The following is a 20,616-nucleotide window of genomic DNA, read 5'->3' as shown; positions in this document are numbered from 1 at the left end:
CACAGATACACACACACACATACACACACAAGTTTTTTTTAATTGCTTATGAAGTATGGTGCTGGAAATAACTGAAGATGAACATCACAACTTTCTTAGAATTTAACACAGTTGGAATAGAGTTCTTTTAATAAGCTTTTCTTTTTTAATAGAGTGACTTCCTCATATACAATATGGCAAACGTGTAGGCAAGCATGTCAAACTTGTGGCCGGCAGGCTCCATGCCACAAGGGGCCCTCCGTCCGCAAGTTTGACATGCTTGGTGTAGAAGAAACATTCAGGGTTGTCACAAAAGTAATTATAAAAATATTCTGGAATTAGAGAGTGGTGGTGGTTATACAACTCTGTGAAAATGCCAAAACCACTAAATGGTAAACTTTAAAGGATAAATTTTATGGCATCTGAATTATGCCTCAATAAAGCTGTGTTTTTTTAAAGTAATGATTCTTCATTAAACTGTCATTCCAACATTCCAACAAAGCTCTTATTTATCCGTTTTACTACAATCACCATAGTCCTTGAAACAGTGGTTCTCAACCTTCCTAATGCCGCGACCCTTTAATACAGTTCCTCATGTTGTGGTGACCCCCAACCATAAAATTATTTTTGTTGCTACTTCATAACTTTAATTTTGCTACTGTTATGAATCGTAATGTAAATATCTGATATGCAGGATGTATTTTCAGGAGTCGCAACCCACAGGTTGAGAACCGCTGCATCAGAAACTCTTTTATTTATCTTTGGACTATAATAGGACAACACAAAATCTGTTATTCTACAGCCTGAAAATCAAATTTTCTCACAATATCATTTAAAATGTTGCTAGAAGGCCTGTGTGGCTCAGTGGCTGAGCGTCGACCTAAGAACCAGGAAGTCACGTTTGGATTCCCAGTCAGGGCACATGCCCAGGTTGCAGGCTCAAACCCCGGTGGGGAGGCATGCAGGAAGCAGCCAACACATGTTTCTCTCTATCAATGTTTCTATCGCTCTCTCACTCTCCCTTCATCTCTCTCTAAAATCAACAAAAACTTTGTTTTTAATGATGGCGACAGAATATTTTTAAGCACATTTTAAGCTAAAAATCTACATTTTTCTGTAATGGTAGAATTTATTTGTGAAAATTCAGGTTGCCAATTACTTCTCAAAAGCTGTATTTTTCTGAAAAGCAAGACCTCCCCCCAAAAAATAACTTTTTCTCTACTCGAATAAATTCTAAAGGATGGTTCCCAATGTCCTTAAGGATCTAGAAACCTTTCCTTATCTCTACATAATACTCACCAATTTCAGATCTAAGCAGAATCTAGTCAAGTAAGACAAGCATCCACATGCCAAGAAAACATAAAAAGGAAGCAGGCCTGTGGGGACGAAGTATACTCCATAGAGTCTAAGTAGTAACCACCTATTTTTATGCCTCACTGGAAAGAAACAAGGCTTTGACTTGAGGCTCAAAGCTAGGCACAAACCTGTTCTTCTTCTGTAAAGGGTACAAGAGCCAACGGTGGCAGAGGCTCCTCCTGTAGGATAGGCAGAAATTCTTTATCCAGAAGGTCTGAAGGTATCTGTTTGACCAAACACATGACCATGAGATTAATGCTATCCCTCCAAGTCAAGAAGATAAAACAAGAAAGAACTCTACTGTTTTTATCTGTTGGTAATTATTATAAACTAGAGGCCCAGTGCACAAATTCATGCACCAGTGAGGTCCCTCGGCCTGACCTGCGGGATCAGGCCAAAACTGGCTCTCCAATATCCCCCAGGGGGTCACGGATTGCAAGAGGGCACAGGCCAGGCTGAGGGAGCCCACTGGTACATAATCAAGGCCGGGGAGAGACTCGGGAGGTTGGCTAGCCGGGGAGGGACCGCGGGAGGGCTCCAGGGCGTGTCCGGCCCATCTTGCTCAGTCCCAATTGGCTGGAACCCAGCAGCAAACTAACCTACCAGTCGGAGCATCTGCCCCCTGATGGCCAGTGCACGTCATAGTGAGCAGCTGAGCAGCCTTAGCATATCATCAGCATATTACGCTTTAATTGAATGGCCGACTGGTTGACCGGACACTTAGCATATTAAGCTTTTCTTATATAGGATATGAATAAAAAGCTTACTCAGCCACAATTAACTTTAGTGGTACTTACACATTCTCAGGGATCAAATATAAAAACTCCAGTTACGCTCCCAGCCCTCCCATAGAGCCACCACTTTCAGATTTGATACAGCAATAACTCTGTTAACTCAGAGTACACAGTGGGAGAGTGAAAATCCCTACATTGAACTCAAGGCACAAGGTGGTAAGAAGAGTTTTACAAGCAACTGTGTCTGTCCGTAGCAACCATTAACATTTGAGATTCAATCTTTTAATTAAAAACAAAGTATGCTTTGAAATAGAAAATATTATTTTTTATTAGTCAAATAATAAAAGCGTATTTAATACTTTGAGTTTTGATCATTTGTAAGTGACACAAATGTGGCATTACATTTTAAGATTTTCTCTCCACTAAAAATTTTGCATTTAGCTCAAAAGGGAAAGAAAAAGAGAAACAATTGCTCTTCTCCCTAACTGGAAAGAAGAATAAAAGGTGCAATAAAAAGAAGGGAGAAATTCTTCCTTTCTCGGCCATCACACTGGAGTAGAAATAGACATGAATAAAAGGTTAAAAGGAAACTAGTTAGACAAAACATTAAGTGTTGACTATTCTTCCTGTTTGCATGAAGCTGTCGATCTTATACTGAAATCATAGGCATTCTCTTTAAAAAAAAGAATACATTATACTTAGAAGAGCCTCTGTTGCCCTGGCCAGTGTGCTCAGTGGTTAGAGGGTCAGCTTGCACACCGAAGGGTCTCGGGTTTGATTCTGATCAAGGGCATGTACCTAGGTTACAGGTTCAATCCCAGGACCCGGGCAGGGGGCATTTGCAGGAGGCAACCAACTGATCTCTCCCCCTGTTAACTATTATAGTTTCAAAAGCAGAAAAAAAGAGGTAAGGTAGAAAGGGAAAACCATGAGTCTTTCATGTTATCAATACATCACTGCACATAACCCAACAGCTCATTCAGAATAATTCTTAATTCTTTCCTTACTTACCTTGTTGTCTTTAAGAAAAAGTGCTAACATTTCTTCTCTGCCATAACGATAGTCTGCTAATTTATACTTTGGCAAAGCGGGAGAAAGAGGAGGGGATGTAATACTCCCACCACTGGACAGAGCTCGGAGCCTAGAAAAGGAGACACACAGAATACAATAATGAAGTGTCAAACATTCTGGCAGTATAAACTTTTTACTTTTATATAATACTAGAAGCCCAGTGCATGGATTCATGCACCGGTGGGGTCCCTTAGGATGGCCTATGCCATCCCGCAATCTGGGACCCCTTGGGGGATGTCGGACTGCCGGTTTCAGCCCCATCCCTGGCAGTCCAATATTACCCAAGAGTTGTAGTAGTGCACGAAGCGGCAGGTGGCTGGGGAAGAGCCCAAGCCCGGGCCAGGCGCTGTGCCACTCCTGCTCATCCGGCCACGCTGAGCCTGCCGTTGCTGTACTTGGTAGTGCTGCCATGGAAGTGGGAGAGGCTCCCGCCACCACAGCTGCGCTCGCCAGCCATGAGCCCAGAGTCTGGCTCACATTGGTCAGCTGAGCAGCACTCCCACTGTGGGAGCACACCGACCATCAGGGGGCAGCCCCTGCATTGAGCATCTGCCCCCTGGTGGTCAGTGAACATCATAGCAACCAGTCGACTGGTCGCAATGGTCGCTTAGGCTTTTATAGAAAGAGAGATATAGATACTATAAAAATTTTCATTTTAGTTCTTTAAAAGAACAGAAAGAAATCCCATTATCTCAAGGTATCCAAGATTTTAGCTTCAATAAAACCCGCTGTCATAGCACACTAGGAGAATAGTTCATTGAGAAATAAGTAGACAACCATGTGGCAATTACATAACCTAAAAGGTATCATGGCACATCCTCGAGAAGCTTTTCTCCAAATTATAAAATAAACATACGATTAAAACAAAAGTTTTAATAAAAATGAATAAATCTGGTAATACCAGTTGTTGGTAAGAATGTAAAACAATTCTCATGCAGTATTTGTGGGATTATAAATTAGAACAACCATTTCAAAGAATATGATGTGCTAATATTTAATAAAATATGTAACAAAGTATGCTACACAAAAGAAAAAAATACAAAGCTTAAAAAGAAAGTTATATAATTCATATAAACTTGCTATTTAAGAACACATACAAAACATAGCCAAAGCATAGACACAAAATGAATTGACAAATATAAAATTTGGGATAAGGTTCTACCTGCAAAAGAATGTAGGGTGTAAAGGGTGCTTTAGCCCTATCCAGGTGGGTCAGTTGGTTGGAGCATCGTCCCGTACACCAAAAGGTCAAGGGTTTGATTCCCAGTCAGGGAACATACCCAGGCTGCGGGTTTGATACCCAGTCAGGGCGTGTACTGGAGGCAACCAATGTTTCTCTCTCTTCTCTCTTCCTTCCCTCTTTCTAAAAGCAACAAACATATCCTAAGGCAGTGGTTCTCAACCTTCTGGCCCTTTAAATACAGCTCCTCATGTTGTGACCCAACCATAAAATATTTTCATTGCTACTTCATAACTGTAATGTTGCTACTGTTATGAATTGTAATGTAAATATATGATATGCAGGATGATTTTAGGCGACCCTGTGAAAGGGTCATTCAACTGTCAAAGGGATCACAACCCACAGGTTGAGAACCGCTGTCCTAAGGTGAGGAAAATAAATAAATAAATAGTGCTTTACTAATTATATCTGTAGTGTTTTATTTTTTCAACTTGGCGCTGAGTACATGGGGGTTTGTTACAATTTACACTTTCATATGCCTACAATATTTCATAATTCATTTTATTTATTTTCCTTCCATTTTTAATTTTTTTAATATATTTTTATTGATTTCAGAGAGGAAAGGGGAGATAGAAATATCAATGATGAGAGAGAATTACTGATCAGCTACCTCCTGCATGCCCCCTACTGGGGATCAAGCCCACATCACGGTCATGTGCCCTTGACCAGAATTGAACCGGGGACCCTTCAGTCCACAGGCTGAGCCAAACCAGCTAGGGCTATTTTCCATCCATTTTTGGAAGAGAGTGAGGGGATAGAGGGAGGGAGGGAGGGAGGGAGGGAGGGAGGGAGGGAGGGAGGGAGGGAGGAAAAGAGGGAGGGAGGGAGGGAGGGAGTGAGGGAGGGAAGGAGGGAAGGAGGAAGAGGGGAAGAGAGAAACATCAACGTGAGAAAGACATCAATTGGCTGCCTCCCTCTAACACCTGATGGTGGCCAGGGATTGAACCTGCAAATGAGGTACATGCCCTTGACCAGGAATCAAACCGTGGGCCAATGCTCTCCATTGAGTAAAATTGGCCAGGATTCAAAAGTCATTTTTAATAAAATCAATTAATGTAGAGAATTTGAAAATGCAATGACTAGTATAAGGAGAAAAAATATAAAAGCCATATTCACCACTAAGAAGAAAAAAAAAATGTACTCTGAGGTGGTAATAGCGGTTGCCTCTAAGGAATGAAACTGGGAAATAATATTTTGTTTAATTTTGAGATGTTTTTATTTTTTTTTTTAAAGATTTTTTTAAAATATATTTTATTGATTTTTTACAGAGAGGAAGGGAGAGAGATAGAGTTAGAAACATCGATGGGAGAGAAACATCGATCAGCCACCTCCTGCACATCTCCCACTGGGGATGTGCCCGCAACCCAGGTACATGCCCTTGACCGGAATCGAACCTGGGACCTTTCAGTCCGCAGGCCGACGCTCTATCCACTGAGCCAAACTGGTTTCGGCGAGATGTTTTTATTTTAAAAAATAAAAAGAAGGGAAGGAACCTTAGCAAAGAATGACAGCGCTGTGTCAAACAGCAAGTGGGAACTATCAGGAGTAGCTGATGATCAGGGGGCTGCCCAAAGTTCTACAAAGTAATAGATACCAAGGGTAAATGGGACCTTAATTCAACAATTTAATTCAATAACTTTAGCCTCAAGAAAAATGCAACAGAAGCATTAAAAAAAAAATCCCCCAAACGCTAAGCTTTATTCACAAAAGTAAAAAAGTGGGGAATAATCTACTAATTACACATTAAAAATATTAAGACCAAGCATAGTAAAATACTTACATATTATTCAAAAATGGCAGGGAAAAAAACAGTATATGCATAGTAAATACAATTTTTCCCACCAATGTTTCTATCTCTTCTTTTTACTTTTTTGTTTTAAACATTTGATTATGGACAATTTTGAACATAATATAAAAGCAGCAAGAGCATAAGGAACTCCCATAAGAAAATCCCATGTAGCAACCACCCAAAGTTGCAACTACTTTAAAATAGGTATAAACAAAGTGCTTTGGAAGAAAACAGAAGTGCCTCACTCTTTTTGCAAGACCTGGGATAACTTTCTTAATGCCATGGACAGGAGACATTGACCCCAAAGAGGTCAATGGCTCCTTCCCCATAAAGCCAAGGAACTATCAGTAATTATTTCCCCTATAATAAATCTCTTTATTAGGTAAACTTATCTGAGTAGACTTTTCATCCTCAAAAAAAAAATTTCCCAAATAAGACAAGTATAATGAATTTGTTGGGGTTTTATTGTTTTTGTTTTTTAAATGTCTTAAAGTACACCTACAAATATTTGCAAGAAAAAAAGAATAGAAAGAAACAAACCAAAATGTTAGCAATGGTTCTTTGAGTAGTAGAATTAAGGATACTTAGATTTTTTTTTCCCTTTTGTACTATTGTTTCCTCCAAGGTTTTCTAGAATGAGCATGTATTATTTTGTTACTAGGACTAAAAACAAAAAATTCTGTAAAACCTGTACCTACCAGATTTAGAACTAAAAAAAGTTTTCTTAAAATAGTACTGAGCATTTTGTCAAGGATGAAGTGAACAAGTAAGGGATGAGAATTAAATTCAGTCCTAGCTAGTTTGGCTCAATGAACAGAGAGCCAAATGGACTGAAGGGTTCTAGGTTCAAACCCAGTTAAGGGCCCGTACAAGCTGCAGCTTGATCCCCATCTCTGGTCAGGGCGCATGCGGCAGGCAACCAGTAGATGTTTCTCTACACATGAATGTTTCTGTCTCTCCCCATCCTTTACACTCTCTCTAAAAATCAATAGAAAAATATCCTTGGTTAAGGATTCAAAAAAAAAAATTAAATTCATACAATCTTACTGATGGTTAATCTGTTCAGATATCGTCCAAAGCTTTAAAAATGAAAACTTTTGATTTAATAATTTTATTTTCAAGAAATTAATCCAAAGTAAACAATCAACAATACAAATAAAACTGTTCAAGGATGTATATACATATTTACAATAGCAAAACTTAAAAACGACCTTACTTTCTAACAATTCACTCACTTAACAGATATTTATTGAGTACCAATTATTTGCTAGGTACTGGAGATACAGCACTGGACAAATTATACAATCATCAAGTCCAAAGTACCTTCCAATGGAGCACATAGTCTAGTGGAGGCTGAAGGATGGAATACAAATAATAAAGGAAGTAAGTGATTTCAATATTTGGTACGTTGTATTTGATATAGACCATTCAAGAAAAATTAAGCAGGGAAGGGAGATATAGAGTAAGGGTAAGGTGTTATATAGATGGTCAGGAAAGATCAAAGGTAGTAACTAACATTTGTGTAAAGACTTATAGTGACTATTGTTTTAAACTTAGAAATTATTTACTTCTCCATTAAATCTACCATACCCTTTAATTTGCTTTGGAAATTATGTAATATATTTCTTTCTTCTAAATAAAAAGATAAGCTAAAACCTAATGATTCCACAGATCTACCTTAAAAAATAATCAACTCCAAGCTTATGGTCATTCACAACTAAGCCTACCACAATTTGCAATATTCTCCCATCTTCACTTCTGTCCCAGGTACAAATAACTTTTTTCATTTTACCCACCTCTTATTGAATATAGTTTTACATCATTATAAAAATTATGATCTTAGTAAATAGAATATAGTATCACTAAATATTTCTGTATGATTCAGAGTTATACACTGATTCAGTGTGAAAATGTTGATTCTCAAGTATTCTGGATACAGCTCCTTACCTCAAGCTTCACAATGAATGTAATCACATGCAGAAAAACACAGCACCTTTTTAGCTCAGGGTTACTTGAGTTATTTAAGGATCTTATATATTCCCTTTGCCAGAAGGAATTTTGATAAATGGTACAAAGAAGGCAGCTGCCTATTTAAACTTCCACCCCTCAGTTTATCAGCATTACAGATAACTAAGGCTCCTAAACTCTCACGCCTGCGGGATAACAGAAGTAGCAATTAGGTAAAGCTACTGCTTAAGCATGGAACTATATTACCTGTCCTCTGCTAAAGTTACCTCAATTCAAATTTTATATGAAACCATTGGGCTCATCAAATAAAACTTGAGTGTACCAATGAAAAGGATGTGAAAGACTATCCATAGTCTGGATCGATGATACACTGAAATGCCTTTAGGAATCCATCCATGATTTATGCCAAGAGCCAACAAACATTTTTCTCTAAAGAGCCAGAGAGTAAATATTTAAGATTTTTGAACCAGATGATGTCTGTTTTAACTACTCAAGCCTGTCACTGCAGTGTGAAAACAGGCAGGTAATATAGAAACAAATAGGTGACTGTGTTCCAATAAAACTTTACTTACAAAAACTCTATTTACAGTCTCACAGGCCAACCTGTGGTGTAGGGCATCAAACGAAATGTGTAAGGACTCTAGAATATCACTAGTTTTTTTCTTTTGTTTTAGCTAAATTCCCAGTGTTCTCTCTCTTTGTTACTCCTTAACAGAGGGATCCAGGAAAAAAAAAGTTTCCTTAAGTTTACTGATGATTTTAATCATGTTTTTACACAGAGATATGAGAATGTAAATACAAAAGAACATTTACAAAGAGATTAAAAATGGCGGCAGAGTATGAGGATGCTGCACGGACATGTTCCCAGGAACAAGCTGGAATTACAACTGAAATATGGAAAAGCTTCCTGAATAATCAATGGAAAACTCACAGGAGAGAAACCTGATACCCAAGAAACAAAGCATAGAAACTGGTAGAGGGGCGGAGGCGCAAAAGGGCTGGCTGGGCACCCATAGACGGCAACTGAAGTCCCGGAGAGATATCTCGGCTGTAAGGGGGGGTGCCACTGAGAACTCTGGCATCTAATCCCCAAGCTGGGCTCCCCAGCAGAGAGCACCAAATCTGAGAGGGTACCCACATAACATCTAGCTGTGAAAAGCAGTGGGGTGCTGTCTGCCAAGGAGTGGCAGCTGAAACTTCGAGCACCCTCTTAAAGGGCCAACACACAAGTATTCCCTGTGGAGCCACCCATCTTGTGCTCTGGCAGAGGGAGGGTGAAGTGGACTGGCCAGGACTGGGGACTCAGGGGATAAAGCTCAGAAGGCAGACACTCCAAGTTTCCTGGGCTCGGTATTTCCCTCACATAGTGGAGGACATCTTTCCCACATAGACATTTGCCTTGCCTGGGGGGAAGACAGTCGACACGCCCTATTGGAAAACACCTTGCCCTGAGGCCACTTAAGAAATTAAAAGTAACATTAGCCTGCAGGCAAAAGCAACTGCCCCACCTTGCTGAAAAAACTCTTGCCACACCTGATGATTGCCTGGGTGCAATTCAGGTCGGAATCCTATTAGTCTGTAGACAGAGGAGGTCTCTGGAGGCTTTGAGTCTTAGCCTGATCCAATTAGTCAGAAACAGCCTTTAACACTGTCCTGCACTAGAGATTGAGAGGTATAGAGCAGTGGTCACCAACCTTTCGGACCTCACAGATCACTGGTATAGAGGATCTACCTAAAACAGAGTCACAAACCCAAACAGACAAAACAACCCCCAAATGAAAGAATTAGCAAATTCTCCAGAAGAGATAAATAAAGCAGAGATAAGAAATTTATCTGAAACAGAGTTCAGAGTAATGATGATAAAAATGCTCAACAGTATGAAAAAAGATATAGTAACTATGAAAAAAGAACAGTCTGAGATAAAGAATGACATAACACAAATAAAGAACACATTGGAAAGAATACACAGTAGATTAGGTGAAGCTGAGGATCGAATTAGTGAATTAGAAGACAGTTGAAAATATCACTCAATTAGAGAACCAAAAAGAAAAAAACAATTAAAAAACAGGAGGACAGCTGAAGGGAGCTGTGGGACAACGTGAAACGTAACAATATTAGAATAGTCGATGTGCCAGGAGAGGCAGAAAGGGAGAAAGGAATAGAGGTGTTTGAAGAAATAATGGTATAAAACTTCCCTAACCTGGTAAAGGAAAAAGTCACACAAATTCAGGAGGCACAGAGAACCCCAAACAAAAAGAATCAAAACAGACCCACACCCAGGCACATAATTAAAATGCCAAAAATTAAAGACAAAGAGAGAATCTTAAAAGCAGCAAGAGAAAACTGTTATCTACAAAGGAGTTCACATAAGGCTGACACCTATTTCTCATCAGAAACTATACAGGCCAGAAGGGAATGGCATATTCAAGGTAATGGAAAGCAAGGATCTGAGCCCAAGATTACTCTATCCAGCAAGGTTATCATTCAAAATAGATGGTCAAAAAAAGAGCTTCCCAGACAAAAAAAAAAAAGGCTAAAGGAGTTCATCACCACCAAGCCAGCATTACAAGAAATGCTAAAGGGATTGCTGTAAGGTATAGCTGAGAAGAAACACAGAGAGAAACCTAGCCACACAGAATTTAAATGGCTATAAATAAGTACCTCTCAATGATACCCTAAATGTAAATGGATTAAATGTTCTAATCAAAAGGTGTAGGGTAGCTGAATGGATACAAAAACATGATCCAACTATATGCTGTCTACAAGAGACCCACCTCAAAACAAAAGACACACACAGGATGAAAGTGAAGGGATGAAAAAAAAACTTTCCATGCAAATGGAAAATAAAATAAAAGCTGGAGTAGCAATACTCACATCCGACAAAACAGACTTTAAAAGCATCATGCTAAGCAAAATAACGCAGTCAGAGAAAGATAAATATCATATGATCTCACTAATTTGTGGAATATAATGAACAACATAAATTGATGAACAAAAATAGAGCCAGAGAGGGAAACAATATATACTAGAATATAATAGAAGTAATCCTGTTATTTGCAAATTTTTAATATTTCCAACAACTTTTGTGATATCATACTATGTTAGTACAGTTTTGGTATTATCATACTTAAAATCCTTTTATTCTTGAAATATTAATGTTTACTGCATATAATATTATATGTAAGATAATTTTTCTTGAATAATTGGTGTTTATTGCATGTAACATTATCATATTTAAAATCATTTTTTTGAGATATTGTTTATTGCATGTAACATTATTATATTTAAGATTGTTTTTCTTGAAATATTAAAGCTTATTGGATGTAACATTAAAATATATTTATCTTTAAAAAATAAAAATAAAAGAGCATTTGTAAACTCTAGATAAAAGCAGAAGATGGCACAAAGAGTGAAACAACAACAAAAAATAAATTAAATTTTTAAAAAAATAAGAGGGCACAGAAAATAGCTTACAAGGTAAGCAATATAAATTAAATCCACCTGGTAAAGAGTCGCCTAATGGATAAGGCACTGGCCTCCTAAATCCACCTGGTAAAGAAAGTTTCTAAGATGTGAATAAAAAGAGTTACCTATTAAGAATGTTCGTCAACGATATTTTTATAATGAAAAACTGAGAACAGCCTATATATGCTACTTCTAAAAGATTAAATGATACATCCATACAATGCAACCATTTAAGGTAACAGAAAATATTTATTGATAAAAAGGTATTTTTGGCATAGTTATTTTTTTAAAGCAGGTTACAAAATTGAATGTACAGTATGATCCCACCTTTTGTGAAAAATAAACATATATATATATATATATATATATATATATATATACACACACACAAATAAGCATACATAAAACTAGCTGGAAAGATATACCAACCTATTAACAGTGGTTATCACGGCTGGTGAAATTACGGTGATTATATCTTCTTCTGGCTTACTACTAATTTTTCATTTTTCTAAAAACATACAGATATCCCCCACTTTTCAAAGTTCATTTTACACCACTTTGCTTCTGCGAAAGACCTATTTTCGATAACCAAAAGAAATCCAAAGAGGATTTTCACTTTTACGAGAAAAGTCAAAAAGTGAAATAGCATTCAGCATGTGTCTTGCAATAAGCAATTATTATTGAGCAGTTAATATTGAACAGTGAGAATGGCCCCAAGTTCCTTCCCCAGGAACTGTACTCAGCATCTCAGCATTAGCCACCATGGCTTTGAACTGTGTCTATGAGCATCTGTGCTTTATCTCCATTTATTTTGTGCATCTGCTAGCAAGTCCCTAAAGTAACTGCTTCTTCACTTTATACCACTTTATACTTATGAAAGGTTTCATAGGAACACTCCAATTTCAGATTGTCGGGAAACTCATATTAATTTGAAAATAAGAAAAATTATTTTTTTAATATAAACAAGAACTAAAACAGGTGCAGCACTACTTGTATCAACATTTCCAAAATAAATTCTCAAAGTCAGCGGTTCTCAACCTTTGGGTCGCGACCCCTTTGGGAGTCAAATGACCCTTTCACAGGGGTCACCTAAGACCATTGGAAAACACATATATAATTACATAATGTTTTTGTGATTAATCACTATGCTTTAATTATGTTCAATTTGTAACAATGAAATTGGGGGTCACCACAACATGAGGAACTGTATTAAAGGGTCGCGGCATTAGGAAGGTTGAGAACCACTGCTCAAAGTACATTAGATGCATCAGTTCTTAGAACTTCAAATTTGGAGACTTTCTCCTCAGTCTCCAAATGCTAAGCGATTAGAGACAAGAAAATTTAGAAATTATATATATAAAGAAATGCATATACAAAGGAAGTTAATAAGAATCCTCAGACAGGGAGTTACTACAAGAAGTCTGCATCATTTATCAAACCACCACCACCCAAACAACCAACAATGTTTAAGACACTATTCCAATATATTCCAAATGCCTCTGGTTGAAAGTTTGAAAAGCAACTACATTTTTCACGCACTGAGGAGAAGATCTTCAATCACCAACTTTGAGGGGAAAGGAAGAAAGGGGTAAAAGTCACACTACAATGTGATGGATCTCAAAATTCCATGAGAATTCCATATTCGGGGTCCAAACACATCTGTAAGAGACTCAAAGGTCAGTTATAATTATGGCAAATGCTAACCCAATTCTAGATGGGCTTCTGTTAACAACCAATATAATTATGGACCACCTGTCTAGCCCATCAATAATATAAAATTCAAATAATAATTCAACAAAAACTACTTTTAAATGAGTCTATGAACAGCACTCACAATCAACAGTATAGCAGAAAACATACACATATAAATGTTTCAACTATATAAAATTGTACATACACCTAGACAAGGGCTGAAACAAAAAATAAATAATTTTATAGGATTTTGGGACTGTGAGATATTTTAATTCCACTACTGTAACATAACCAAACCAAGAAATGTTTTAAAATAAAGTTTATAATATAGTCATTAACCAAATATAATTTATTCCTAGGCTAAATACATTGTTTTCAACTAAGCACATAAAGCAGTCTCAAAAATATACACATTCATATAAACCATCTAACACCTATAAAAATACCTTACTACTGTACTAGTCATCCAATATCAAAAAGATGAGATTTTGAAAACTCACCATTCAGGCCCAAAGTTCAGTGTCTGTGTTTCCGCTGCCATTCTTTTCAGTATGTTTACAAGACTTTTATATGTGGAGAAACCTGTTAAAGAGAAAAATATCTCCATACAGTTAGTCAAGATTAAATGCAGAATTCCAGCCAAGAAAGTATAGCTAGGGAGTGTGTTTTGTTTATGCTCCTCTCAACCATAGTCACCAGATGAGGTTTTTAAATCCCTGTTTATAACAATATAGCAGGCAAAGTAAAATTAATATAATTAATTATATTAATATATAATATATATTATATTAATATAATCACATTACAATTCACTATCTTTTTATGTCTATCTAAAGAAAGGAGGTATGGTATAAGATGAAGCTAGTGCGATAGATGGGAACAGACCATGCAGAGCACTGGAAACCAAATTAAGGATTTTCTACTTTCACCTTAGAGCAGCGGTTCTCAACCTGTGGGTCGCGACCCCTTTCGGGGTCGAACAACCCTTTCACAGGGGTTGCCTAAGACCATCAGAAAACACATATATAATTACATATTGTTTTTGTGATTAATCACTATGCTTTAATTATGTTCAATTTGTAACAATGAAATTGGGGGTTACCACAACATGAGGAACTGTATTAAAAGGTCGCGGCATTAGGAAGGTTGAGAACCACTGCCTTAGAGCAATGGGGAGTGAATGAAGGATAAGAGATTTCCATTTTAATTTATATTACTCGCTTGTTAAGGGCTCTCCCATTACCATGAGATATATCAAACATTCTTAAAATAAGGACCGCCCCCCCTTACCTATCTCACAGCTTCTGCCACAACTCTCCCCAATTTCTGCTTAGCACTTTACACTCTAGTGATTCTTTAAAAAATTATCTTGGACCATCAAGTTAAAGCAATAAGTTAATGAATTTCATAAGTAGTCTTCCAAAAGCAATTTTAAGGTATCAGAGCTTAAAATGAAATAAGTCAGATAGGCAAAGACAAATACTGTATGATATTCCGTATATGTGGAATCTAAAAAGCCAAACTCAGTGAGGAAAATAGTGGTTACTAGCGGCTGGGGGAGTGAGGGAAATGGGGAGATATTGGTCAAAGGATATAAACTTTCAGTTATAAGATTAACAACTCTGGGGATCTAATGTACAGCATGGTGACTATAGCTAATAATATTGTAAATTGCTGAGAGAGTAGATCTTAAAGGTTCTCACCACAAAAAAGAAAAAAAGAAAATCCTGTTTCAGGCCTCTTTATCACTCTACCTAAAAACCTTTAGGTAATGCCAAACTACCATACTGTACCAATATTAAAAGCTCAGAAGTTTTTTTAATACCTTGATCTGGGACCCTAGCTACCATTTACAACAGGGTCTTCATAAGAAGATGTAAGGATTTCCCTAGAACTCTTAAGAACCTCAGAATAATAATCCAAACAATTTAATTATCAACTAAAGCAGTGATGGTGAACCTATGACACGCGTGTCAGAGGTGACACGCGAACTCATTTTTTTGGTTGATTTTTCTTTGTTAAATGGCATTTAAATATGTAAAATAAATATCAGAAATATAAGTCTTTGTTTTACTACGGTTGCAAATATCAAAAAATTTCTATATGTGACATGGCACCAGAGTTAAGTTAGGGTTTTTCAAAATGCTGACACACCGAGCTCAAAAGGTTCGCCATCACTGAACTAAAGAGACCAACATTACTCAGAATGGAGTTCTGCTCATTCTTCTTTATGAACTAAAGCAAAAGAGTTATGACTCCTGAAGAAATCTCATTTAAATTCTTGAAGTACTGTAATCACTAATTCCAAATTCTACACCTCAGATTGCTCCTTCTAAATCAATTTAAATGAGCCCAGTTCTAATGTATTTATATGTACTGGAGGGATTGTCTTACATTATGCCTCTGAATTATTAATTAGTCAGAATGGAAACTAGGCTTTTTTTCCTCAATTGTCTTTTCTAAGGATGCAGTGAGGTATTAAAATGAGTATAGGCTTCACCACCATTTAAACCCCACTACACTAAATGTTAACTCAAACCCCCATGAGACTTGTGACCATGAGAAAACAGCTCTGCATTCTGACAGGAGTATTTGAACCAGACTCTAGATCAGCCGTGGGCAAACTACGGCCCGCGGGCCGGCCCGTTTGAAATGAATAAAACTTAAAAAAAAAAAAAAGACCGTACCCTTTTATGTAATGATGTTTACTTTGAGTTTATATTAGTTCACACAAACACTCCATCCATGCTTTTGTTCCGGCCCTCCGGTCCAGTTTAAGAACCCATTGTGGCCCTCGAGTCAAAAAGTTTGCCCACCCCTGCTCTAGATGCTATGCTCCCACCATGTGCTTTTTCTTGAAACCATTTCCTCCTTTATCCACCAAGATCAGAACAATATTGTTACTTTTTCCTTCATTTCCTTCCTATGTAGTCAGCATTCCCCAAAAGTTTCTCCGTTTCGAACTTTCATCAGTATACCCATGTTTTATTTAACTATAAATTCTGTTTAGACATTGTCTTGAACCTTTTGTTATTTCTCCACTAACACTCTGGGTAGAACTCTGCCTATTAAATCACAGGGAATACCATGCAGGGAGTGGGGGTGTCGTTACAACAGCAGCAATGAAAAATTCTCCCACAAATCTCTAAATTGCCCAGCTTCCTGAGGAGAAACCTCACCCCTATTGTAAATTACAGATTTCTTTTCTGCCATGACCTGTGTGGCATTTCCAGATGTTTGTACATCCTGGATACCTATCTCAGCAACAACTGATCAAGGTACCACTGTTTTTTACAATTCACCGATAAGCCAGGCTCAAAACCCCAGAGTTATCTGAAACTCCTTTTGCTTCTCTCTATCATGTCCAATCATTTTGTCTCAAATTTGGTCAATTTCTCCTTCAAAATTCCTCTTGCATTTTTTTTTCATTATAATGAAACTTTTAAGTCATATCTAGATTATTAGAATAAAACTTCTAATTGGCTTTCTTGACTCAGTCTCTAACTATTCACATCCCAAAAGATCAAACTTCCTAAAGCACTGCTCTGGTCATGCCTACCCCTCTTTAAAATAATTAAACCTGCTGTGCATCATCAAAACTCCTAGTAAAGACATCTAAAAGACCATAATAGACCTTGAACTTCAGTGTAGAGTAGGGCTGGGGAGACACAGATTTTGAAGTAAATCTACAGAACTATAACCAAAAATTGAAAAGAAGAGAAAAAGCATATAGCTAGATATCTCTGGCCCTAACCTTTCTCCTAAACTCAAATTCACTGATTCTAGCTTTGTCTACATTCACTGTATCAAAAAAATAGAAAGGGGAAGAGCTAGATTCTTTTGGGAGATTTCCATTTCATCAATAAGACTAAAAACTACTAAAGTGAAGCTTGATGAAGCAGTGGCCATATCACTGAAGTCATTGTATTTTATACCCCAATGGCAATGAAAAGCTATATAGAAAGATTCAGGCAAGGAAGTGTCCAGGATGAAATCTGCACTTCAGAAAGATCATTCAGGATGCCAGGAGGAGAATGAATTAGCAAGAGCTAAAGTGAAAAGAGGGTATTAGAAATCCAGCATATACTGTGGAAGCCAGATATACAGAGCAGTAGAGGAGAGAGATGATAACTGTACTCACTGACATGAAAAGATGTCAACAATATATTGTGTCCAAGGCAGATTATGGAATACAAAGAATATAATCATATTCAACACATTTTAAAATACATACAGGGTGGGGCAAAAGTAGGTTTACAGTTGTTCATATGGAAAATACAATAATAAATACTAATATAAGAATAAATCGTGTTTCACATACAACTGTAAACCTATTTTGCTCCACCCTGTATATATACTGAAACCTACATAATTTTATTAATCAACTAGTAGCCCAGTGCACAGATTCGTGCACAATGAAAGGAAATTAATTAGAAGAAATATTTTAATATCGCTATTCGCCCTTTCTCTATAACAGAAGTGTCAGAGATGAAAGAAAATTAGTAAAATGTAAATGAAAATAATATATAAGTTGATTAATAAACAATAACAACATGATATAACAGCAAAGACATGATATAAAAACAACAAAAACATGACATAAAGGCAGCAAAAACATGATATAAAACAACAAAAAATGATATAAAAACATTGATAAAAACAATGACTGATAAATTGATTAAACTTATTCTAATATCTCCTTGTATACCACGTTAAGAGTAAAACCACTTTCAGAGTGCTTGACTAATTTCCCTTGTGATGAAGTATTTACAACTTTAACGTTACATGCTCTTTGAACTCGAAAGAAAGCAACATATAACTGACCATGTCCGAAAACAGGTTCAGATAGAAATAGTCCTACTTGGTCTAGAGTTTGTCCTTGTGATGTATTAATAGTCATCGCAAATGCTGACATCACAGGAAACTGTCTTCGAATTAATTTAAATGGGAGGCCAGTGTCAGATGGGGACAAATCAATTCTTGGAATCAGAACCACCTCTCCTTCTGCAGATCCTATTAATATTTCAGTTTTGATTACGTTAGGTCACAATCTTTTATCGAAACACACGCATGCACTGGTGCCAGCAAGAAGCTTTATATGTATCGCACATGCACGAGTCAACATTTATTTTTAAATTTCCAGTGCACATCATATGTCCAGGCCGGGTGGTCAGTCACTTAGCCTTTTATATATATACTAGGGGCCCAATGCACGAATTTATGCACCTAGAAAGGAACTGTGGGCCATGAGGCTGCGGTAGGCACAGGGCTGGGTCTTGGCCCATCCTCCGTGCCCCTGCCTAGCCCCTCCCACCACGGCCCCTGGTTCTCTGTATGCCAGCAGCTCCACTCCTGCTGCTGCTGCTCCTACACACGGAAGGTGCTGGTCCTGCTCGCACCCGCTGGCTGCGCAGAGCAATTGGGGCTGGCGCCATCAGCGGATGTGAGCAGCAGCTGCTGTCCTGATCGCCCCTCAGGGGCAAGGGGAGGTGGAGAAGCCCTTAGGGGCTATCAGGGCCGGCAGCCGCTGCTCACACCCTCTGACAGCACAGAGCAATTAGGGTCGGCGCCAGCACTGGGTGTGAGCAGTGTTGGTGTGGGCAGTGGGTGTGAGCGGCAGCTCTGGTGCCAGCAGTGGGTGCGAGCAGGGCCGGCGCCAGTAGCAGGTGCAAGCGCCAGGCAGGACCAAGGTGCACAGGAGCAAGGAATTTTCAGTAACCACCAGAGCCTTGCCCCAATGACAGCGACTGGTGCCCCGCCTTGGTCTGGCATCCCTGCTCACCTGCTCCACCATCCTACAGCGGCCAATGCCCACCATGTTCCACACTCTGCTGCCTGCTGTTGACGCCTGCCATGTTCCACGTGCGCCCCCTGGTGGCCAGCACATGTCATAGCAACCGGTTGTTCAATTGTTCCACCCTTTGGTCTATTTGCATATTAGTCTTTTATTACATAGGATAGACGTCACCCCAATAAATTCAATAAAAATTTTTAAAAATAAAATACATATATATATAAACACTAGAGGCCAGGCCAGGTGCACAAAATTCATGCATGGGGGGGAGGTGGTTCCCTCATCCCGGCCTGCACCCTTTCGCAGTCTGAGAGCCCGCGGGGAGCAGGCCTAAGCTGGCACTCAGACATCCCTAGTACTGCCGCAGAGGTACGAGAGGCTTTGCCTCTGCCACTGCGCTCACCAGCCGTGAGCCCGGCTCAGGGCTTCTGGCTGAGCGGTGCTCCCCCTGTGGGAGCGCACTGACCACGAGGGGGCAGCTCCTGCGTTGAGCGTCTGTCCCCTAGTGGTCAGTACACATCATAGCAACTGGTCATTCTGCCATTCGGTTGATTTGCATATTAGCCTTTTATTATATAGGAAGGATGCCACAAGATGTTAATGTTTTTACTTCTGAATGGTGGAATTATGGGTAATCCTTTCCTAGTAAGTTTCTAATTTGTGTATACAACAAAGACAGTTCTGGTACAGTTGTTGTTTTTAATGGAAGAATTCAAAAGTCTCAAATGTTTAAATCAAAAAGAGAAAGACTAAAAATAAAAAGTCTTCATTGGCTTCCACAATGAAATCATTGGTGATTTGAAGAGCACAGTATAGAACTGTGGGTGGGGACAGAGCCAGATTTCTGTGGGATGAGTAATGGCAGGGAAGTGAGAAAGGAAATGCTACAAATGCAGTCAATTCTTTATAGAATCTTAGCTGTGAAAAGGTGAAGAGAAATGGCATCCAGTAGAAAGAAATTTTCCATTTTTTATTCTAGATAAATATATCCTAATGGCCCTCCCCCTCCCTCCGAGAATGTGTCAGTGACCCAGAGGCAGTGTGAGGTGGAGGGACTGTCAGGTAAAAAAAATAATAATAATAAATTAATTAAAAATATCCTAATGGAAAAGTATTAGTAGAATAAAAAAGAGAAGAAACAATTTAGCAAATATATCATGGAAGAGAAGTCTCTGAGAAGGCAGCAGGTATGGGCTTTCAGAGAACAAATAAGGAAAAAAAAAAAAGACTCCACTCCTATACTCCTATGGACTAGTGACAAGAGGAAAGTAGAACCAGATGACTAGGATGCCTCCAAACATTCTGTGGATTGTTGTGTTTTTTTGTGATTTTGGGTTAGTTTGTTGGGGGGGGCGGGGGGGGGGGCTAGGAGGCTGAGGATAAGTCACATTTGATGGCCTCAATTCTCTCAGGTAAGTAGGCAAATGACAGAGGAAATGACAACAGGTTTGTCAGCAATGAATGGAAGAGTAAGAGGGCAAAGTGGAAGGTTCTGGCTAAAGTGTGATTTAGGCACAATGGGGAAGAG

The 20,616-nt window shown here is 38.4% G+C and overlaps 1 protein-coding gene across 1 annotated transcript in view; it reads right to left on the bottom strand.

Moving 5' to 3' along the window:
- The window catches only part of GIGYF2 (GRB10 interacting GYF protein 2), a 134,810-nt gene that overhangs the window by 99,460 nt on the left and 14,734 nt on the right, over nt 1-20,616 (bottom strand). The window contains exons 4-6 of the mRNA XM_081096266.1: nt 13,795-13,876; nt 3,081-3,210; nt 1,464-1,559 (exon numbers count right to left, since the gene is read on the bottom strand). Coding sequence (XP_080952392.1) covers nt 1,464-1,559; nt 3,081-3,210; nt 13,795-13,835 — 267 coding nt within the window. The 5' untranslated portion in view covers nt 13,836-13,876. The remainder of the gene's footprint in view (nt 1-1,463; nt 1,560-3,080; nt 3,211-13,794; nt 13,877-20,616) is intronic.

The sequence above is a fragment of the Myotis nattereri genome, assembly GCF_964212035.1.
Source record: "Myotis nattereri genome assembly, chromosome: 7".
NCBI classification, from domain to species: Eukaryota; Metazoa; Chordata; class Mammalia; order Chiroptera; family Vespertilionidae; genus Myotis; species Myotis nattereri.
This window is presented reverse-complemented; position numbering and strand designations above follow the sequence as displayed.